The 23,275-nt window shown below is 52.5% G+C and overlaps 1 protein-coding gene across 1 annotated transcript in view; it reads right to left on the bottom strand.

Annotated features, from left to right (window-relative positions):
- Nucleotides 1-23,275, bottom strand: part of ASAP3 (ArfGAP with SH3 domain, ankyrin repeat and PH domain 3) — a 48,158-nt gene that overhangs the window by 1,950 nt on the left and 22,933 nt on the right. The window contains 25 exon segments of the mRNA XM_081086683.1: nucleotides 273-329; nucleotides 331-364; nucleotides 1,329-1,539; nucleotides 2,376-2,571; nucleotides 2,689-2,796; nucleotides 2,887-2,954; nucleotides 3,962-4,077; nucleotides 4,239-4,324; nucleotides 5,232-5,409; nucleotides 5,633-5,727; nucleotides 5,927-6,060; nucleotides 6,147-6,337; nucleotides 6,442-6,490; nucleotides 7,553-7,640; nucleotides 7,953-8,022; nucleotides 9,561-9,670; nucleotides 9,837-9,923; nucleotides 10,100-10,175; nucleotides 10,641-10,726; nucleotides 10,944-11,055; nucleotides 11,304-11,462; nucleotides 18,334-18,383; nucleotides 19,507-19,581; nucleotides 22,036-22,181; nucleotides 22,277-22,349. Of these exon segments, the coding sequence (XP_080942809.1) occupies nucleotides 273-329; nucleotides 331-364; nucleotides 1,329-1,539; nucleotides 2,376-2,571; nucleotides 2,689-2,796; nucleotides 2,887-2,954; nucleotides 3,962-4,077; nucleotides 4,239-4,324; nucleotides 5,232-5,409; nucleotides 5,633-5,727; nucleotides 5,927-6,060; nucleotides 6,147-6,337; nucleotides 6,442-6,490; nucleotides 7,553-7,640; nucleotides 7,953-8,022; nucleotides 9,561-9,670; nucleotides 9,837-9,923; nucleotides 10,100-10,175; nucleotides 10,641-10,726; nucleotides 10,944-11,055; nucleotides 11,304-11,462; nucleotides 18,334-18,383; nucleotides 19,507-19,581; nucleotides 22,036-22,181; nucleotides 22,277-22,349 (2,655 nt within the window).

The raw sequence follows: 23,275 nt of genomic DNA, 5'->3' as shown, positions 1-23,275 counted from the left end.
GCCTGGCTGACACAGCTGTGCTCATCCTCTCCCGGGAGCAGCCGGAGCTTGGGCCTCGTCACCTCTGCCATCCCTCAAGGCCTGGGTCCCCCCAGCCTCACCCATCCTGGGCTGGAGTGGGGAAGGCGGAGCACCAGGACAGGGGATGGCCAAACTGTGTACCCCGATCCTGGGGAGAGGTGTCCCACCCCAATACACCCACTCTTGACCAACTCTGCCCCCCAGGTACTCTGCCATCTCCCCTCCAACCACAGTCCTGAGCGCCTACCTACCAGCATGTTCCTTCTGGGCGGAGGCCGCCTGGCTGAGGGACAGTCTTCCAGGTTCCGGTGCCCCCCGCCGGTAGGAACGAGTGCTCTCGGAGCTGGAAAGCAGGGAGAGGCCAATGTGACCCCCGTGCCCAGAGAGCCCCCCAGAGCAGAGAGAAAGGGCTCAGGTGTGGAGCGAGGCTGGGGCTTAGAGTCCACGAGGCCCCTGGCCTCCAGAGAGCTCTGGCGATTTCCCTGTCTATTCCCCACACTCCGAACTGGAAGAGTTTGTAAGGAAGAGAGGACTGGATCCTGGGTTGAAGGGAGGGACAGAGCGAATGCCCCACCGACAGCCTCTAGAGCAGTGGTTCTCAACCTTCTGGCCCTTTAAATACAGTTCCTCATGTTGTGACCCAACCATAAAATTATTTTCGTTGCTACTTCAAAACTGCAATGTTGCTACTGGTATGAATTGTAAATATCTGATATGCAGGATGGTCTTAGGCGACCCCTGTGAAAAGGTCGTTCGACTGCCAAAGGGGCTGCGACCCACAGGTTGAGAACCGCTACTCTAGAACAAGCCACACAGGTTCCCACCTTCTCCACTCCAGCTTCAGCAGTCTGCATCCCAGATTCTTTTTTTTTTTTTAAAATATATTTTCATTGATTTCAGAGAAGGAAGAGGGAGAGATAGAAACATCAATGATGAGAGAGAATCATTGATTGGCTGCCTCCTGCAGGCCGCCCACTGGGGATCAAGCTCACAACCCGGGGCATGTGCCCTTGACTGGAATCAAACCTGGGACCCTTCAGTCCACTGGCCTATGCTCTATTCACCGAGCCAAACCGGCTAGGGCTGCGCCCCAGATTTTTAATCAACATCCCAGGAGCAGGTGTGTAAAGGGGAGAGCGGTCCAATCACCATCCATTTAAGCTCTAGCACTTCTGTGTTAGTCATGGGCCTCAGAGCTGGAAGGTATCCCAGTCTTCAGGCAGACATAGTGCAGAGGTGGGGAAATAAATGGATGCTCAGAGAGGTCAGGACACTTGCCTGGGTTGCACAGCTGGGCTCTCACCAACCTGAATCTGACGGGGGCTGTGGTTCCAGATGTCAGGCTGGGTCGGGAGGTGCCTGGGGGCTCACAGAGACCCTCTTCAGAACTGGGTGGGGTTTGGTTGGTACCCCCAAGTTCCACTGGACTTGTAAGGCTAGAGGAGGAGGACGTTGGACTGTTCTGGCTCTCGGGGGCCCCAGGAGGCTCTGAGCTCAGGCTGGGGACTTCGGGATGATCTGGAATCAGAAGTGATAAAGCCTGTATTTATCTCTTATTCTGCTCAATTTCAAAGTAGTCTTTGGCCTCTAGGATCTCCCATTCCTCACCCCCCATCTAGCTCTATAGCACTGTCCCTCAACTCTCCCCCATCATACGGCAGTCTTCTTCACCCACAGCATTCATTCACAACAGCCAGGGTTGGCTTTGCTTCTGCTTACACCTTCTCCTCAGTCTGGGCTCTCCTGCTCATCCCTCAGGCTCAGCTCAGAGGCCATCCCCACCAGGAAGCCTTCCTAAGCCACCCTCCAGTCCCAACAGGACGTGCTCTCTCCCTCCCTGAACTCCCAGAACAAGCCTGTCCATTCATTCAACAAATAGTTCTTGAGAACAGTCAGGCACCGTGCCAGGTGCTGGAGAAATAGTCAGCAAAACACTCAAAGTCCCTGTCCTTCGGGATTTACATTCCATAGCACATTGTGCCTTATATTATAAGGGACTGCATTCGTTTTTATCTCCCCCACTGGACTGTGTCTCAGTAGCCCCAAAGGCCTCAAGGCATAGTAGTTGCTCAGTAAATGCGTCTTTCTGTTTTCATTTAAGTGAAACATTGACAGATTTGGAATAAAACAGACCTGGGTTTGACTACCACACAAGGGACTTAGCTGTGGGGTCTTGGGTAGGTTACTGAACATCTCTGTTCCTGTACTTATAAGGGGGAGATGATAACCCCAACCTGTCAGATGACAGTGAGGACGATATGGACTAACATATGTACTGTAAGCTCAGTGCCCCTGCACACAGTAGGCCCTCAATGAATGGCACAATGAGCATTTTTCTGGGCAGCCAACTATACCTCCACTGGTATGTCCTGCACGGCCTTGGACCATGGTCCGAGAAGGGTTTTTGACCGGTAAGGGTGGGGGGCAATCCTCACTCTGGCTCTGAGGGGCAGCTGATCCCAGGTTGGTGATGGTCTCATAGGTCTTGTTGCTGATGTCCATCCTCCCACTGGCCCAGTGGGCCTGGGCCGGGGGCTTCAGAGGACAGTGCTGCTGGGACAGAAGTGTTGGAGGGAGGACAGCCTGGTTTCCCCAGTTCACCCTGCCCCTCCCCACACGAGGTCCAATCTGGTTCTAAGGGTCTGAGAGGCAGGGGCTAGGACTCACCTTCTCTTCCTCATCTTCCTCGCTGTCAGAGCCGGGCTCTGCGGAGACTCCCCAGGAGTAGTGCACGTGCAGAGGGAAGGCCAGGGTCCCAGCCTTGGCCTGTTCCAGCTGCCAAAACAAAGCCTTGGCAGTTCAGAGGGTCTGGGCTCAGAGGAGCGAGAGGAAGGGTCAGGGTACCGCTCCTTCCCTCGACCTTACCAGCTCCTCACACTCCTTGTGTCGCTTCTTCCTGGCTATGTCCAGAGCGGTTTCTCCTTCCTCATTCACTGTGAGGGGTCAAGTCAGGAGTTTGAGTCAGGGTCAAAGTCGCCTGATAGCTTAGAGCAGTGGTTCTCAACCTTGGCTGCACATTAGAATAACCTGGGAATCTTTTTAAAATCCTGATTTCTGGGCCCTGGCCTCTGGAAGTTCTGTTTCTTTGTTACTGATGTTGTGGCCCCACCCCACAACAAAGAAACCGAATTTCCAGCGGATGAGGCCCAGAAATCAGGATTTAAAAAAGATTCCCAGGTGATTCTAATGTGCAGCCAAGGTTGAGAACCACTGGTTTAGAGGTTAAGATGGGCCACTGGAATCAAATTGTCTGAGTTTGAATCCTGGCTCTGCTACCTCCTGGCTGAGTGACCTTGGGCCTTAATTTTCTCATCTATGAAATGAGTATGATACTTGCAACTACCTGACCAGGTGTTGTGAAAATTAAATGAGTTAATAATATGTGTAGAGCACTTGGCACATTGCCAGGCACATGTCAAGCAGTAAATGGTGGCCATTAGAATCACTATAATTCAGGTGCAACTCATTATTTGTTTGGTTAGGTACTTTCAGAAACAATACAGTGGGGCCTTGACTTAAGAGTGTCCCCGACTAACGAGTTTTTTGAGATACCAGCTGTCTCTCCGCAGACTTTTTGCATTGAGTTGACAGAGTAATTTGAGTTAACGAGCTCCTTAACGAGCTCCTTAATGAGCTCGGTCTCGGAACGAATTAAACTCGTAAGTCAAGGCCCCACTGTATTTTATTTTACCTTCTTAGCAGGCCTACTAGGTCAGTGGTATTATTCCCATTTTACAGATGAGGAAACTGAGGCTCAAGAACTGAATGGACAAACCCCACAGTCACACAGATGGTCAGAGGCAAGCCAGGATTAGGACCCAAGTTGGACCGTGAAGTCCATGCTCATAGCCAGTGCTCTCTGTCTGGGAAAAAGGCAGGGGGTCCCACATGAGGGGGAGTCACGGGTGGGAGTCTGATGGAGGAGGTGTTTGAGCCCCACCTGTGCCAACTGAAGCTCTCCCTTTCAGCAGCAGCTTGAGGCAGTCAGGTTGGTTGTAGAGAGCAGCGTAGTGCAGGGCACTGTTCCCATCAGCAGCCTTGGCATCCAGGTGACCGCTGGGGAGGTATGGTCAGGGAGAAGGAAGGGGAATAGATAGGGGAGGGGTCAATGTCAGGGGGAAAAAGAGGAAGAGGAAGAGGAGAGGAGGGAGGGGAGGGAGGAGAGCAAGGCCAGGGGCAGTGTGAGGCCATGGACAGACAGGCGAGGAGGTTCTCACCCATTCTGAATGATGAAATCCACCAGGGGCAGGGAGGCCTGGTTGGCGACTCTGACAGCCAAGTGCAGGGCGAGCTCTCCAGGTGCCTAAATACACATCCACTCCTCTGAGTTTCCCCGGCTCACCTGCCCCCACCCCAATATCACCCCCTTGAATTCCTGCTGTCCCCTGACACCTCCAGATATGAGGCTGCCAGAACCCTTGAGAGATGAGACTGAATGGACAACATGTTTGAGAGGAGGGTGACATCTCTTCCTTCAGTGGCTCTGGCTCCTCTTGCCACCAATAGAAGACGTTTCCCTAACTTGGTTCTTGGCCCTGGGCTCCTCTCTTTGTTCCTCTCATTGCCACCAGGACCTCAGCGAACCTCATGTTTCCGCTGTCACTCAGGGGCTGTTCCAGGTGCTTACCTCCCCGTCACATGGCACTTTCCTGCCCGCTGGACAGCCTACAGAGGTATCAGGCCGCTCAAAGATATGCCACCCAATTTTTGATGTTCAGCAACTCCTGTTGATTTAATCTTTCAAATGTCTCTGCTATTCTCCCCCCGACTCCCCGTTCATATGATGTTTGTTATTGAAAATGCCATACAGTGGCCTTCCCTGCTCTAATATGACCCGCCTTTATCCATTTCCAAAGGTACTCAAGAAAAATAGAGATACTAACAATTTACTGCACACATGCTAGTATTATGCAGTAGGCCCTTTACTCACACGACAATTCTCATTTCAACGTGGGTGCTATCATTTTCTCATCTCTTTCTCAGAGAAGTTAAGCAACCCGCTCTGGACCACGCAGCTAGGGAAAGACAGGGCCCGGATTCTAGCTCGGGTCTGCTTGACTGAACATGTGCTCTTTCCTTTTTACCTCTCTGATGGGTGAGGTTTGAGCAGATGTCAGAGGTGGGCAGAGGGGCGTGATAGCTGCTCCTGGAGGCCTGGGGCATATGTGCATGCGGGTGGGTTATAAGTGGTCCCTGGAGGGGGTTCTCACCTGCCCCTCAGGCCCTGGCAGCAGCTGCCCGAAGTCCTGCCCATTAGCGAAGGCCTCCAGCACAGACAGGAGGTCCTGGTTGCAAATGGCCATCCAGAGCCTCTGAGGCTCGGGTGTGGAGCGCCGGGCAAACCTGTGTTCCACATACTTGGCCACGATATAGTCCCTGCGGGCACTCCTGCCAAGGACACCACATACAGGACCTCAGTCAGCCCTTCCCACCCCGCTGACCCCTGGCGCCCTCCCACAGGAGACACAGATCTCCGAGAACCTGTCCTGGACTCTCCCAGACCTGAGGCTCCCCTCTCCCCAGACTTCCCGTCCAAGATCTTTCTGAGACCTTGGGAGCTGGGGAAGCGGAATCCCCAGCCAGGACGCCCTCCATCTGAGGGTCCCCTTACATGTCGCTGTCAGCTGAGGGTTTAGGGCCGCCATGTGAGGGCAGCTGGGCCTCCATGACTTCATTGAAGCGCGTGTTCCCGATGTTCAAGGCCAGCTGGAGTCACAGGAAAGTAAGACGGGGTGGTTAGGATGGCGCCCCCTGGAGGACTGAGCCCTCAGAGGCCCAGCCCTGACCGTCACCTTCCCCTCCTCCCCCTCCAGCCACCCCCCTCCCCTCCCCTCCCCAAGCTCTGGCTGAGCCACTGTGCCCAAGCCCGCCTCTTGATCAAACCACGCCTGGAATCCACTCTCACCAACAACTCCGAGGGGCACAGCAGGTCCAAGGTGAGGGACTGGATGCGCGAGAAGCGCACGCCCAGCTCGCGGTGGACGCCCGAACACTGGATGCAGGTGAGCACGCCCAGGTTGGTGCTGAGCCACGTGGGGTCTGCGAAGGAGAGCAGCTCGTTCCTGGAGGTGCGGCCCCGCCCCTCCACTCCCACCTCCCTCCTGGGGGTGGCCCCACCGCCGGACCTGCAGCCCCGCAGTCGCAGCACTTGTCGTTGCCGGGCCTGCTCTTCACCTCGGCGATGAGGAGCTTGGTGAGGTCCTGGAGCTCCCCGTCCAGCCCGGCGGCCCCCCAGGGCCCCGGGATGCCACTGGGCTCCCCCTGGAAGGCACTGCTCAAAGCTTCGTCCTTGCTGTTCTGCAGCACTGACACCCACCTGCGGAGAGTGCATGGGGCGTGGGGATGACACCCCTGGCCTGGGGTCCTGCCCACCAGGCTCCCCTGCTCCCACCCCCAAGCTGGTCGTGGGGGAGCACTCACGCCTCACACTCATGTTCGTCCTCCGCCTGGAAGTGGTACGTCCTGTTGTCTGTTGGGAGAGGAGGTGTCTGGCCTTCCCTGGCCCCAGGGTGCCCTCACCCGAACCACTGGATCCAGACTGAGCTGTTGTCCCTGAGGCCAGGCTCTGCCAAGCTAGGAGTGGGCGGGTGATGGCAGTGGCCAGCAGAGGGGGCAGTTTCTCAGAAATCACCTCCAAAGTAGGATCCCAGCAATGCTCTCAGTGGGCAGCTGGGGTTCCAGGTCAGGGGAGGTATTCAAGGGCACAGAACCCCACGCAGCTCAGAGGCAGTCTCCTCTGAACCCACTGCCACCACCCCACCTGCCCCTCGGCCCCCTATCTGGTCTCCCTGCTCTCCATCTCTCCTGCTCTGCACAGCCGGTACCAACTGCCAGATTGTTGTTGCCTAAGGCTCTGCTCTAACCACACCACTCCCCTGACCCAAGACCCCCCTTGGCTCCCTACTGCCAGGAAACAAGATCCAAACCTTTAAGAGGCATTTCTAGGCCTCATCTCCTACGACGCCTATGTGAACCCCACACTCTGGCTAAACTGGCCAGACCCACGCTCCTGTTTTTATGCTTTTCCTCATGCCAATCCTGTCCCCTGAAATGCCCTCCCCAAACTCTACCTCCTGTGTCCTTCAAAGCTAATGTCAAGTGCTGCCTCCTCCAAGCAGCCTTCCTGATTGCCCAGAGCAGGGCAGGCCTTCCTCTCTTTAATCTTTGACCATGCTATATCTGCTCCTCTCTTCTGGACACCCCCCCTCTTCTTACAGTCCTGGGTCCCCAATCACACCCCTGCCAGAGAGGGCTCCCTAAGGATGAGACTAAGCTTTTCTCAGCCTATGCCTGCCCCAGGAAAGCCTGGCATCAAAGGCTCCAAAGTACTAATAATTCCAAAATCTACCCCTCCAAGTCCATTCAAATATGCTTTACAGAGTGTCCAGAGCCTAGGGAGTCTTCTGCCTACAGTAGTGGCTGTTTGACAAACATGTGGAACTGGACATGGACCCTGGCTCAGCCTCCTGCTGGCTGACAGGTCTCTTGGAGGAGCCTGCGGCAGTGTGGGGAGGGGGCCGGGACTACTCACGAGTCACCAGGTCAAAGCACTTTTTCTCCTCGGGGTTTGGCCTCACTTGGCACGTCAGCAGGGTCAGCTTCACTGGGGGCCGGTTTATCTGTGGGAAGTTGGGGGCGGAGGATGTACATGCTACCCTCTGGGTCTCCCAAACTCGTAGGCCCCTGTTTCTCAATCTGTTAAATGGGCATAATCCTGTTCTTGTTTGTGTGTCCCCTCTCCCAGCACCTCCAGGTCGTGGAGTGTGGGCCAACACCAGGCTGGGAGCTTTGGGTCCCATCCTTCCCGCCAAAGGGCATGTCCAGGAACCTGGATCCAGGTCTCAGAGGGGAGGGTTTGACACTTGTCTGCTCAGAACACCGAGGGAGAAAGGACCCATGGTGTTCTGAGACCCCACCCCTCCCGGCCTCACCATGCTGTGTGAGATGGTCAGGCAGCCATACTTGACTCCACACTTCCTTTTCTGCCAGACTCTTCGAATTCTAGGATCCAGAGGATAGAGAGACAATGACCCAAGGCTCACACCTAAGTCCCCTGTAGCAGAAAAACAGAGTCTTGGACCAGGTCTCCTGAAGGAGGAGACGCAGTTCTGTCCATAAGAAGCTCCCGGTCTGATGGGGGAAGCAGCCGCACTCTCTGGGAATCCTTATTCTGAAGGGGGCACGTGACCTTCTGAACGCTTCTGCTCTGATGGAGAAGATACAGTCCCAACCTTATGTGAGAGGAGGGACAGGCTCTTGACCGCAACAGGTGAATTATGGTTAAACACAAAGCAACATGAATATTGAGACGCTAAAAATACAATTAGCAAATCCATGCTCCAGAGCTACTTAACACTTCCGTAGATATTAATTGGTTTAACAGAGCTATTCTTTTCTGATAAAAACTGATTTGAGCCGAAACCGGTTTGGCTCAGTGGATAGAGCGTTGGCTTGCGGACTGGGGGGTCCCGGGTTCGATTCCGGTTAAGGGCGTGTGCCTGGGTTGCGGGCATATCCCCAGTGGGAGATGTGCAGGAGGCAGCTGATCGATGTTTCTAACTCTATCTCTCTCCCTTCCTCTCTGTAAAATATCAATAAAATATATTAAAAAAAAAAAAAACTGATTTGAAAGTAGTAACAGGGCCCTGGCCGGTTTGGCTCAGTGGATAGAGTATCAGCCTGTGGACCAAAAGGTCCTGGGTTCGATTCCGGTCAAGGGCATGTGCCTTGGTTGCAGGCTCCTCCCTGGCCCGGGCCCTGGTCAGGGCTCCTGCAGGAGGCAACCAATCAATGTGTTTCTCTCACATCGATGTTTCTGTCTGTCTTTCCCTCTCTCTTCCACTCTCTAAAAATCAATGGAAAAATATCCTTGGGTGAGGATTAACAAAAACAAACACAAAATAAATAAATAAAGGTGGCTAAATGTTTAAAAAGAAAGAAAGTAGTAACATGAACACTTCCCATAAGGGCCTATGCATTTCCCAGACTGATTTTTTTACACCCAGGGAGGAAGGCACAGGCAACACTTCCATTTCCAGGCATATTCCATATATTGCAGAGGTTAAGAGTGAGGGCATGGAGACTCTCTAGCCGTGGCTCTCAACCTTCTGGCCCTTTAAATACAGTTCCTCATGTTGTGACCCAACCATAAAATTATTTTCGTTGCTACTTCATAACTGTCATGTTGCTATTGTTATGAATCATCATGTAAATATCTGATATGCAGGATGGTCTTAGGCGACCCCTGTGAAAGGGTCGTTCGACCGCCAAAGGGGTCGCGACCCACAGGTTGAGAACCACTGCTCTAGGGCATAAATGCTCAAACAGTGTTCACTGCTGCTATGTTGCTTCGAGTTAAGACCAACCGTGGCTTTTAGAAGCTCACGTGCCCAGGACTGTGATGGTTTTGCATTGCCACGGTGGAGGGTCCAAGAACCCTCAAATGATAAGAATAGTCCCCTTGGTCAGTAACTCCAACCATGACATTTACTGCCCGTGTGGCTTTGGTCAAGCTACTTAAAGTTCTCCAAGTCACTTACCCATCACTTTTCTTGTACAGAAAGCCCACCTTCTCCGTCCCAAACTGCTTGTTGCCTTGGTGCTGGTGGATGCTGTAGCCACCTCCTGAGTTCTTCCGGCTCATGTTCTCCTGCTCCCCAGGCATGAAAGGAGACCTCAGGGTGGGAAGAGCCCCGTTCTGCAGGGGTCTCCTGCGAGGAGACCTCAGGGCACTCTGAGAAGTCTTCCTCCCCCCCTCACCTCCCACAGGGTGTGCCTTGGGGGGAAAGCACTCCTGGGATGCCTCAGGGGCTGACCTCTCTGTTCTCAAGCTGCAGCGTCCCTCGAAGGGAGTCCCGGAGCTGGGTCAGCTTCTGCAGCTCCTCCTCCTGGGCTTGGCGCAGCTATGGGAGAGGGCAAGGCCCCATCATCGGCCGGCAGATGTGCCCGGTGCAGAGCCCAGACCAGCGCAGCAGGGCAGGAGCCCCACTCTCTGGGCAGGGGGCAGCTCTTCCACACCCAGATTCTCCCAGAAGGACAGGGGGCTTGACCACATGCCAAAGCGTAAGGCCCGACTTACTGCATGTACCGAGGCTGCCAGCTTCTCGATGAAGGGAGACAGGCTCTGAGCAGCCTTCCAGCCATCTTGGAAAAAGCTAAGGGGTGCGAGGCCAAACAAGGGACCAGAGAGGAATGAACATGAGAGATGAAACACGAAGTATGGGAGAAGGTGCTCCAAGGATCACCGGGCAGTACAGTCTGATGGTCAAGAGCAGGCCCTCTGGAGTTAGAATGTCTGGGTCCAGATCCCAGTTTACTAGCTGTGTGAGCTTAGTAAATCTGAGCTTCCGTTTTCACATCTGTAAAATGGGGATAACAACAATACCTGCTCACAGGGGCGTGAGGGGATTGAGTGAGATCAAGTGAGTCAAGTACTTAGGGCCTGACTCATGGAGAGTGCTCAATAAAGAAGAGCTGTTAAAACATGACCAAGAAGGTACAGGCATACAGAGTCCTTGGGGGTCTGCCAGGCCCTGGGCCTGGGCCTGGTTCGCTGCTGCCTGACGGGTTAAGGGGCGAGGAACATGGGGCTAGGGTTGGGGACATGGGGAGAAACCTACTTGTGCTGGGCATGGAAGAACTTGATGAGGCTCTGCAGGAAGTCGGGGCCTTGCTTCATCTGGCTCTCCCCGGCTTTCAGCAGATACTGGGGGGCGGGGAGGGGAAGATGTGCCACGTGAGCAGAAGCTGAATCCTTGGGACAAGGGCCTGCAGTCCCCCTCTTGGCCGTGACTGAAGCTTGGTGACATCCCAAGGGCCATCTGACCAGGGCCCGAGCTGAGCCTGTGCCTGGGCCCTGGGAGGTGCAGGAGAGGCAGGCGGGAGCACACGCCCCACCCTCCCCCCTCTGGAGCAGCCGTTACCTCGCACATGTGCAGCTGGAAGATGCGCCGCTCCCTCTGTGTGTCCTGGGCCACCTCCCCGTGGCTTCCCCCTGCCACTCGGGCCCGGTCCCTCTCCTTCTCCAGCCTGGCCCTAGGCCCCAAGGAAAGAGAGGCCTGAACACCTCTTGGCCCCTTGCACGCTCCGCCATCCCTACATCCTCCTCTCTGCCACAGGCACAGGACAGTGAGGGGCCCTCCTGTGTGCCATCAGTGTGGGAGGGCTGGGGGACGCGGTGAACAAGGCAGGTTCGGGGAACCCACTGGCTCTTGGGGGAGAAAGACATGAATCAAATCACAGCCGGGAGGAGAGCGGTGGGAGAGTAAAGTGGGGGACTCGACCTTTTCCGGCTGCCCAGGAATTGATGTTTGAGCTGGGATCTGAAGTCTGAGAAGTTGCTTTGGAGATATCTAGGGCTGGGTAGGAGGACCAGAGCATGTGACGGCCGGAGGCAGGAGGGATCAGGAGCCCAGATGGAGAGGGAGGTGGTTCCAGGTGAGCTAAAGAGGGGCCAGACCACGCAGAGCCTGATTCAGACCCTGTCAAGGTTCTTGGTCTTTTTCCCAAGAGCAATGGGAAGGACTTAAGGGTTTTTATTCAGGGAGGTGATGAGCTCAGATGAGGGCCAGGTGGGAATTGGGGTGACCACCGCTGACTTTGCTGGAAGGAATGTAGCACCCAGTGGGTTGGAGCTTCTGAGCCATGGAGCTTCCCATTTAAAGCTTAGAAAACCTTTGTTCTTTTCTTTCTAAGTGAAGACAGAAAGGGCTTCCCATCCCTGTAACTGAAAGTAACTACCTGGGCCTTCTCCCTGTAGATCTTAAGGATTGTCTGTTCCCCACCCCACCGCCCCTTTGGGGATGGGGGGGAACTGTGCGAAAATGCCACACCCATCAGACCACCCGCCCCCAGCCAGGAGAGTATTTCCATATCGGAGGCTGGGCACACGTGACCACGAAACCTGTATAAAGGAGACATCTCAAGTGGGTGCCAGCCCTGAGCAGAGAAGACAGCCATGGGCTGCATTATGAGCTGCATTATTTCCTTCGAGACTCAGTCTTCCCACCTGGAAAATGGGGACCCTTATCTGTACCCAGATGAGATCAAGTATGCAAAAGACTTAGTACATGGAAGACTGTAGGCCCCTCCAGGCCTCAGTTTCCCATCTGTAAACCGAGGGAGCGATGGCCTGGACGGGTTCTTTCTGGCACTAAAGCTTCAGGCCTTACTGAGGTGAGACCTCTGGGACAGTGTTGAAATGCAGAATCTGTCTGTGGAGCCATTTCTCAACCTCGGAACTGAAGACATTTTGACCATATAATTCTTTGTTGCGGGGTAGGGGGGTTTGGGGGGTGGGGTCCTGTGGCTGTAGGATGCTTAGCAGCATCCATGACCTCTCCCACTAGATGCCAATCTACCCAGTTGTAACACCCAGAAATGTCCCCTGGGGGTAAGGGAGGGGGTGCAAAATCACCCCTGGGTGAGAACCACTGCTCTAGAGTGGGGTTATGCAGGCTTTTGAATTTTTATTTACATTTTCTCACAAGTGGTTATTTTTCATTCCAAGTGGGAGCTCGTGGCAGGGTGGTGGGGTTGGGGGCATAAGAGCTGGATCAGGGCACATGCTTCTTTTTGGATCTGAAGATGAGCAGTAGAGAGAGAGACACACGGCTGGCCCTGCAGTGTGTTGGCAACGATGAGCCTGGAGCTTGCTAGGCAGGGCGGGAGACTGAGCGGGCAGAGCAGCTGGGAGAGCGGGGACTCTCTCCAGTGTACACTGTTATTATATTTTTCAATAGTGAAAAATGAAAAGTAAGCTAATGTCTATCAACAGGAAGTGGTTAAATCAATTATGCTCTGTCCTTATATAGGAATACTACACAGCTCCTACAAAGGACGCGGAGGCTCTATATAGGGGGGCATGAAAGATGTCTGCTGCAGAGTAAATGGGCAGAAAGGAAGTCACCGTATAGTTCAGTGGCTAGAAATGTGGATTCTGGATCGGAACGGCAGCTCCCTCACTTACTCAACCTTCATAAAACTTTCTAAGCTTCAGTTTCTCCGTCTCAAAAATGCGACTAGCCTGGCTGATGTGGTTCAGTGGTTGAGCATTGACCCATGAACCAAGAGGTTCCTGGTTCGATTCCTGGTCAGGGCACATGCCCGGGTTTCGGGCTTGATCCCCAGTGGGGGGCATGCAGGAGATACCTGATCGATGTCTCTCTCTCATCGATGTTTCCATCTCTCTGTCCCTCTCCCTTCCTCTCTCTCTAAAATCAATAAAAACTTTTTTTTTTTTTAAATGAGACTAATACTGCCTAGTGCTCAGAAGATGTGAATACATGGGAAACATTTAGTATAGTCCCTGGCATACAGTAAACCTTCAATAATTGGCAGGATTATGGTGATGATAATGATACTAATGACTAAATAAGAACTATTGGTGATAATCTTTAGATCATCTTTTTAGTATAGGGTACTTTTTTAGTTATTTATTCAATATTCTAAATACAGGGTCTAGTGGAGATTAAAGGACAGAGTTAGTTAGCTTAGGATGAAGATAAGCTGTAAAGTATTATACACGACTTTGTGAATTACCATAGCTCTGCCCCTCAGCGTCAGCTCTGGTAATTTACAGAGGTTTACCCTACAAAGTCTGACATAGTCGCCTAATATGACCTGAGACACCTCATACTAATAGCTGGGGAGTGCTTTTTATTCCACCACCCCCACCCATCCATAAAATAACAACTCCCAGGCCTTCCCCGTCCTCAAAGGATCACCAATGTTTACAAACATTTCAGATGTTAGGATGGTTCTTCTTTCCTTTGAATGGAGTGGCAGCAGCGGAGTAAAAAGAACTTGTGAGTGGAAAGTGCTGAATGGTGCCCTCGCCGGTTTGGCTCAGTGAACAGAGCATCAGTCCTGCGGACTGAAGGGTCCTGGGCTCGACTCCGGTCAAGGGCAAGTACCTTGGTTGCAGGCTAGATCCCCGGCCCTGGTTGGGGCTCTCTCACATCGATGTTTCTCTCTCTCTGTCTCTCCCGCTCCCTCCCACTCTCTAGACCAGTGGTTCTCAACCTTCCTAATGCCGCGACCCTTTAATACAGTTCCTCATGTTGTGGTGACCCCCAATTTCATTGTTACAAATTGAACATAATTAAAGCATAGTGATTAATCACAAAAACAATATGTAATTATATATGTGTTTTCCGACGGTCTTAGGCGACCCCTGTGAAAGGGTCGTTCGACCCCCAAAGGGGTCGCGACCCACAGGTTGAGAACCGCTGCTCTAGCAGAAAGAAAAGTGCTGAATTGCTAGTTACTAGGAAGGCTGAGGTAACTGGAGAAGATGACAGCAATACCATTCAGGAAATGGGGAACAGGTTACGGGCGGGGGGCGGGGAGGTCATGGAGGAGGAAGATGGGGATCAAAACGGATCAAGCACCCACCAGCCTGCCCTTGAACCCCCTCTCCTGTGATGCCTGTTCCAACCACCCTTCCCTCCGCCTGAACAAAACCATCTCCTTTTCTGCCACCTCTGTGCTGATGATGGCTCGGTCACTCTGTGCTTCACTATTTACTGAGCCACCTCTCTCCTTGCTTCTAAAACGTAGTGGGATCCACCAAGTTTTAACAACAGCACCTCTCCCTGCCAAGGGCAATGCATCTGATAACAGATGTAAAGGGTTCATCACGTGTCTGGTGCAAAGGTAGCTCTTACGTAAGTATAACTACTAGCTGCTATTATCACTAATTATTATTTTTAAGCACTAAAGCAATCCCCCATTTTACAGATGAAGGGCCCGAGATGATAAGTCACAGCTAAGTGGTAGAGCAGGATTTGAACCCAGGTCTGTATGGTGCTAGAGTCCTGAGGATAGCGCTGGTACCCAGCACTGTGCTCAGATTTGTTCCATCCCTCCTTCCTGCCTTCCCCCAGCTGGTGATGGTCACAGTGTCTTTTTTTTATTTTTAATATATTTTATTGATTTTTTACAGAGAGGAAGGGAGAGGGATAGAGAGTTAGAAACATCGATGAGAGAGAAACATCGATCAGCTGCCTCCTGCACACCCTACTGGGGATGTGCCCAAAACCAAGGTACATGCCCTTGATCGGAATCGAACCTGGGACCCTTCAGTCCGCAGGCCGATGCTCTATCCACTGAGCCAAACCCGTTAGGGCCACAGTGTCTTTTTTGATAGATCATGGTCAGGGACTATTTTACAGATGATGAAGCTGAGACCCAGGCAAGGGAAGTGATTGCCCACGATCCCAAGCTGGCCAAGGGAATGCTGGGCGCAGAGCTCTGGGCTCCTGCCTCTCGGCGCCTTGCTGTGTTATTCTGGTCCTGGTTCTGGCTCGGAAAGATGGCCAAGAATACCTGTTGAAATGCAGGGCCAGGTCTTCATAGGCACTGCACTAATCTCATCCCCACATCAACCCTGTAAGGTATCACTAGCCCCATTTTGCAGATGAGGAAACAGTCCTGCACGTGGAACAGCCTAGACAAGTGGTTCTCAACCTTCCTAATGCCGAGACCCTTTAATACAGTTCCTCATGTTGTGGTGACCCCCAACCATAAAATTATTTTTGTTGCTACTTCATAACTGTAATTTTGCTACTGTTATGAATCATAATGTAAATATCTGATATGCAGGATGTATTTCCATTGTTACAAATTGAACATAATTAAAGCATAGTGATTAATCACAAAAACAATATGTAATTATATATGTGTTTTCCGATGGTCTTAGGCGACCCCTGTGAAAGGGTTGTTCGACCCCCAAAGGGGTCACGACCCACAGGTTGAGAACCGCTGGCCTAGACAAATGTGGCCCCTGCACAGGACCTGGGATGCCTTTCTCAGCGGCCCCAGCTGGAGAGGGGAACCCTCCTCCTACATGAACAACCCAGGGGTGAGACTGCTGGTGGTACCACACAGATGCTATCAGGACCCTGGGCCCTTCCAGCTGCTGCCAAGACTGGTTTGTAAGAAGGAGGTGGGCCCTAGCTATTTTGGCTCAATGGATAGAGCGTCAGCCTGAGGACTGAAGGGTCCTAGGTTTGATTCTGGTCAAGGGCGCATGCCTGGGTTGCGGGCTCGATCCCCAGTAGGGGGCATGCAGGAGGCAGCCAATCAATGATCCTCTCACATCATTCTCTATCTCTCTTCCCTCTCCCTTCCTCTCTGAAATCTATAAAAATATATTATATATATATATAAAAAGAATGAGGTGGAATTACTCATCAATGGCTAGCTGTACCTGGAACACTCATAAAAAGAAATGTACCAGGGCAGCTCAGTGGTTGCATGTCAACCCAGAAACCAAAAGGTCACTGGTTCGATTCCTGGTCAGGGTACATACCCAGATTGCAGGCTCCATCTCCAGTGGGGGATGTGCAGGAGGCAGCCAATCGCTGATGTTTCTGTTATCAATGTTTCTACCTCTCTATCCCTGCCCCTTCCTCTCTCTAAAAATCAATAAAAACACACACATTTATAAAGAAATATACACAGATACCTGTGCCAGGACATGTAGCTCAACCTATGTAACACGCTTGTCCAAAGCCAGGAGACCACATAGCATGGCAGGAAGAACACTGGACTAAGAAGCTTTGGGTTCTAGACCAGGCCCTATTGACAACTCACTAAATTGTCATAGCCAAGCCCTTTCCCCCATCAATTACACAACATCTTTTCTCTAAGTGTAACCTCATAGGCAAGCTCAATATATAAACCTGGTAAAAGCAGAGCTTCTTGGGGAAAGCCAACAGGGTAGGGTTTATTCTTCCCATTTGGTAGACAATGCCCTGAAAGGCTAAGGCCTAGTCAAGGCAGCTCAGGAAAAGCCATGTGACCCCCATCAAATTATAAAGAAAAACATAGCCTGTGTCCACACCTCTAATGAGAGCAGATGGCCACGCCCAAAATAGCTCCCACACATGTGACCACAGAATCTACGCCCACAGCTCGAGTGTAAATGCAGATGCTGGTGGATGGAGCAGTCATGACCTTCATTCAGACTCAGGGAGGTCCCTCTCCAGGGCTCTGGGAGCTGGAACAATAAAGCTCCAGAACCTACTTCTTGGAATCGAACCTACAGAAATAATTATGGGTGGGAACAAAGATTTAGTTCCAAGGATGCCTCCCCAATGATAGGGGTGGATGAAATACATTGTGGATTATGCAGATGTTGGCACACCTTGCACCATTTAAGTGACGTTGTATAAGAATATGTAATGACATAGAGAGATGCACTTTTAAGCGCGAAAAAGATTACAAAACAGTACGACCATTATCTCAGTTTTATAAAAATACTTCTTTATATATAGAAAATAGAAAGATGTTAATACTTCAGCCTTGGGAATTAAAGATTTTCCTCCTAGTTTTTGCTAGTTCTTCCTTCCCCCACTCTTTAAAAAAAAATATCTATATCTATATCTATATATCTATATCTATATCGATATAGATATATAGATATATATTGATTTCAGAGTGGAAGGGAGAGGGACAGAGAGATAGAAACATCAATGATGAGAGAGAATCATTGATCGGCTGCCTCCTGCATACCTCCTACTGGGGATCCAGTCTGCAACCCAGTCATGTGGCCTGACCGGGAATCGAACCATGACCTCCTAGTTCCTAGGTAGATGCTCAACCATGTAGGAACCAGATGATAAAATTACTGTGCTGCCGGCATGTTCCCTGACCTGGAATCAAACCATGACCTTCTGTCACCTTGGAGCTCCACTCTGCCTCGAGGCTCCTTTTGTCCCCATAATGCCTACATTGGTGGTGTACACAAGAGGCCAGGGTATGACATCAACTTCCTTCTCCTCTCTTCCAATTAAATGTTTATAGATACCACTTGGTATTGCAGAAAGAGGATCAAGGAACACGAACCCAAGATCTGCCTAGCTGTGTGGTCTTGGGAAAGTGACTTAACCTCTCTGAGTCTCCAGCTCCTTTTCTGCTCATTGGGATACTAACATCTCCCTCACAGGGCTGGGTGATTGTGAGGGTTAAATGATCAGCATATGGAGGTGTTCCGGAAGTGGTAGCTCCTCTCTGTCTCTGCACACCTGGCTCCACCGAGCAGCGGGGTCTCTAAGAGCAGCATTCTGAGGTCCCTTCACAATAGCTCCCCTTTGGCGGTCTGTGGTTCAACCCCCAGACTCCAGTGAGGCCTGCTCATAAACCACCCCCACCACAACCACCCCACTTCCCGTAACCGCCTCTAGAGAGCAAGATGTCTTGTGCTTTTGGGTGACATGTCCCGGCAGCGTTTAGGTTCTTCCCCAATCCAGCCTCCTGTTGCAACATAAGGTCACTTTCCTGGACAAACCACTGGCCGCAGCCACTTACATTTTGGCTTCATAGTCCTTCCACGCCTTCTCCAGATGTTTTTTGGAATCCTGTGGTTTAAAAAGAACAATTTGCTCAAAGGGGCACCTGGGGTGTGGAATCAACAGTACACTTTGCTTCCTTCAGGGGAACCCTGTACTTCTGTCCTCCTCTATGCTGTTCAGGCCACACTCCAACCAGCCCCTGCCCCCACAGCCCTAACTGTAAACCTGCCCCAACCCCCAGTAGAAACTGACCCTATTTCTCAGGGCTGAGCCCCTTCTCCCACATGACCTCTTCCCGCAGTTCCCAAGAATCAATTGGGTTTGGTGGGCCCAGGCCAGGGCTGTGGGGAGATTTGGGGGGGGGGGGTCTGCCCCCAAATGATAGAGATCACCATGAGGATAAAGATGGGGAGGATGGAAGTCAGACCCCTCCCCCCACAACTTTACCCCACCATTCTCTCCTGCCTGGTGTAGGTCATCCTGATATTCGGTAGAGGACAGAAGCACTGAGAAGCTAAAAAACGTCCCCTATGGTCTCCTACCCAAGGTCGCACAGCAAACCAGTGCGGCCTGGCTGGTCCCTGGCCTAGTTTGCCGGGGCCCAGCTGCTCACACCCTCAGAGCAGCCCTGGCTTCCGGTGCCCCAGTCAGCCAGGTGAAAAGCTGCCTGTCTGGTTTGGGTGGTTCCCAATCTGGAGTCTAGCCTGGGGCAAGGAGGGAAGCCTCTGTGGGGAGGACAGCTCCTGCCCTGGACCTTCCAGGGCAGCCTTTCCAGGGAGATTATTGTCGCCGGTGGAGCTCCACTCTGCCTCAAGCCAGGAGCTGCCGGTGGGTCGGGAGTCCGGGTCCCACACTGGCCCCTCCGCTGTCTGGCTGTGTGAACTGTAAGCAGGTTGCCTGGGCCTGTTTTCCTCAACGGCAAAATGGGGATGAGAGTACCTACAGGACCCACTTCCTAAGGCTGTAAGGATTCCATGAATTATTGCACATAGGGCCCTGGCAGACAGTAGGCCGGCCATCCCAGGCTAACCCCAGAGCCAGGTGCTCCTGTCCCACAAGGATCCGCAATATGGAGTCAGTACTTCTACTGTGACCGCCTTGCTTGGCCTCCCCCGTGGTCCCCTGCCCGCCCGTCTTGCAGTATCTCACCACCTCTGGGCACCCTTCCTCCCTCCACATGGAAACTCACCTGTCGCCCATCCCTTAGCTGCCCCTTCAACAGACTGTCCAGCGGGAAAGAGACAATGTTGTTCAGGTTCTGAACCTGGAAAGAGCAGAGACCTTGGGTGACCATCTGCCCAGCCCCAAGGGGCTTGAGTACAGGGAGGCATCATGAGGCAAAGGACATCGCTGGGGGTCAAGGAAGCAGGGGAGAGAAAGATGCAAAGATGGGAAGGTAGAAGGGGGTGGTGCAGTCGGCTTCCCATAAAAGCTGCAGCCCTTAAAGGCGGCCTCAGCACCTCACTGCCCCAGGGACATCCACGATCAGTCCCATCTCTGTCCTCTTGCCAGGAGCACGCTCCCTCCCCTCTCTGACTCTCTGAAGTCCTCCTGTCGTGCCCAGGGGCTCAGGCGGATTGAGTGACTCACCCAGGGTCACACACCTAGTGAGCAGCAGAGCAGGGATTGGAGGCCTCAGTCTAAGACCCAGTCTCCCCTGTGGTCACATGGGGAGAAGAGAGGAGTCAGAGCTGACCAGAGAGGACCCCATCTTCGGGCCACAGTGGTTGGATCAGGAACAGGCACGTGACCCAAGCCAGCCAATCAGATCCCTTGTGGGACTTTTCTGCCATGGGAGAAAGCCTAAAGAAAGATGCAATCTTTCTCCCAATAAGATATGACACCGAACAGAGACAGGAGAAACTATCAAAGAGAAAGGAGGAGCCTAAAGCCAGTAGCACTCCTGGACTTTCTGTTACAGGGGCCAATGAATTCCCCTTTTAAAAATTAACCTCGTTTGGGTTGAGTTTCTGTTATTTGGCAACCTCAATGGCCTGTCTAATATTTCAGCCCACCTTTCAAGGTACAGCCCAGGCCCCCCTCCTCCAGGAAGTCTTCCTGACCACTCCTGCCTGTGGCCTATGCTGACCTCTCCTTTTCGGAACCATGGCAGCACTACTCAGACCAACCTGCTGGATCCTTGAGTCTGTGCCACGCTGGTAATACTTGGTATCAGCCCTCGTCAGTTCCTGTCTCTCCCACTAGACTGTGGCTCTCGGAGGCAGAGCCCGACTCTCTCCTTTGTTACCAACCCCTGGTACAAGGCCTACCACAGGGTAGACCCTCAGCACACATCAGCTGGAGTGACAGAAGGCGAAGAGAGGTAGAGACAAAGGAGGTCACTAGTTCAGCTCAGCTCAAACACAGAAAGGCCTCTGTGCAGGCCAGTGTGCGAGGCCACGCTGCACAGAGAGATGTAATGACAGATGGCAATATTAGGTAACACTTACTGAGCCCTTACTCGTGTGATCCCCATTACAACTCTGTGGGGCGGGTGCCATCACTATCCCGGTTTTACGGAGCAGAGACCTGGGGCTCAGGCCGACTGAGTGACTCACCCAGGGTCACACCCCTAGTGAGCAGCAGAACAGGGATTTGAGGCCCAGTCAAGTCCGAGATGCAGGTACTTAACCGCTAAGTCAGCGATGGCGAACCTTCTGAGCTCGGCGTGTCAGCATTTTGAAAAACCCTAACTTAACGCTGGTGCCGTGTCACATATAGAAATGTTTTGATATTTGCAACCATAGTAAAACAAAGACTTATATTTTTGACATTTATTTTATGTATTTAAATGCCATTTAACACAGAAAAATCAACCAAAAAGATGAGTTCGTGTGTCACCTCTGACACGCGTGTCATAGGTTCGCCATCACTGCACTGAGTGCTTCTTGGAGGTGTGACCCTGCAAGCCCTGGAGGGCACTGGTGGGACTCCAGCCACTAGAGCCGGTCCAAGGGAGCCTGGAGGGCGAGGGGCTTTCCTGGGAGGGGGCAGGGACAGGCTTGTGATCAGACGCTGGAGCCAGACAACCGGGTTGAAATCCAGCTATTTGACCTCAGGCAATTGCTTAACTCATGTCTTAGTTTCCTGGCCTGTGAACTGGGGACAAGAGTACAACCAACCCCACCGAGCTGTGCTCCAGGATTAAGAAGTTAACACTGAGAATCAGGCCTCCACAAGGAAGAGCTTGTACCTCGGGTGGCCTCGAGGCAGGGACTCAAGGACAGAGCAGGAGGCAGTCTCAGGAAGGAACCGGAGGCCACGGGGCCCCCTGCAGAGCTGAGCGGCTTGTTGAGACAAGGCAGGGTCTAGGCTTTGAGGCTGGGAAAGCGGGGGACAAAGAGGGCTGAGGATTGGTGGTGGCATAAACAGGAACCCCAGAGTGTGCCCTCCCTGGGTGGGTCTCTTCCCCACTGTGAGATCCCCTCTGCTCCAGGGCAGTCACCACAGAAGACATGGAGGAGGGTGGAGAGAAAGGAAGGGGGAGAGACAACGAGAAATGATGTGAGTGAGACGTCAGAGAAGAAGAATGCAAAGGCAGGTCAGAACTAGAAAGGGATCTCAGGTCATGGGTCAGAGGTCAAGAAGGGAGATGATAGGTCAGTGACAACCTGGGAGAAGGGTGGAAACCAACCCTTTCCTGGCCAGGTTCTTCAGTCCACGAGGTTTACCCTGAGCCTGGGCTGGGGGCTGCCTGAGGAGGGATTAGGGGCCTCACCAGGTTCTTGAAGAGTGCGGCCACCTCGCGGGTGAACACGGCCAAGTTCAGGAAGCCGGTGGACAACTCATGACTGTTTTGGGACAGGTGGCTGTTGCCTAAGGATTCCACGGCCTCTCGGTAATGCTCCTCGTTCTCCACATGGCCTGCGGAGATAGGGAAGGGAGCTCAGAGTTAGCTCCAGGCTAGGGCTGGGGAAGGGGCTGCCTGGCCAGGCTGGGCATCGAGCAGGCTCACTTACCAAGGCCAGAGCTGTGGATGGCTCGAACAGCCTTCTTTATTCTCTGCAGGATGGCCTGGTCTCCCTCCAGCATCTGGAAGCAAATGTGGACAGAGGTTCAGGCATGCCCAGCTGGGAGGGGTGCCTGACTCCATGATCCCACCCTCCAAACACACATATAGAGTTTCCAGCCCGGCTGGTGTGCTCAGTGGTTTGACCTATGAACCAAGAGATCACAGTTAAATTCCTGGTCAGAGCACATGCCTGGGTTGTGGGCTCGATCCTCAGTAGCGGACGTGCAGGAGGCAGCCAATCAATGATCCTCTCATCACTGATGTTTCTATCTCCCTCTCCCTCTCCCTTCCTCTCTGAAATCAATAAAAATATATTAAAAGGAAAAAAATAGTTTTCTCCGTTACAACCTCCCTCAACATAAACAGATCACCCTCTTCTACCCAGAAAACCATGGACCAGTCCCCCACTCCAGGAGGAAGGCAGCTTCTCCCCGATTCCAATGCAGGCTGAGTGAACGTCAAGATCCTGAGACGTGTAGTGTAGTGGGATATGCCAGGCCTGGCCTGACTCTCAACTCTGGCACTAACTAGTGTGTCAACCTAGACAAATCTGTTATCTTCTCTGAGCCTTGGACGCCTGGTCTGCAAAGTACAGATGATACTGTGGACTCGAGGAGTTGCTGAGGTAATTAATGGTTTTATGGACATGTATAAAATGCTTAGCAAAAGACCAGAGAGAGAACGTGGACATCTCTACATTCTCGAAAGACATGATGGGGGCCCTGGCTGGTTTGGCTCAGTGGATAGAGCGTTGGCCTGTGGACTGAAGGGTTCCGTGTTCGATTCTGGTCAAGGGCACGTGCCCGGGTTTGGGGCTTGATCCCCAGTAGGGGGCATGCAGGAGGCAGCAGATCAATGATTCTCTCTCATCATTAATGTTTCTATCTCTCTCTCCCTTCCTCTTAAATCAATAAAAATATATTTTAAAAAAGACATGATGGGGGAA

The sequence above is a fragment of the Myotis nattereri genome, assembly GCF_964212035.1.
Source record: "Myotis nattereri genome assembly, chromosome: 3".
Taxonomy (NCBI): domain Eukaryota; kingdom Metazoa; phylum Chordata; class Mammalia; order Chiroptera; family Vespertilionidae; genus Myotis; species Myotis nattereri.
This window is presented reverse-complemented; position numbering and strand designations above follow the sequence as displayed.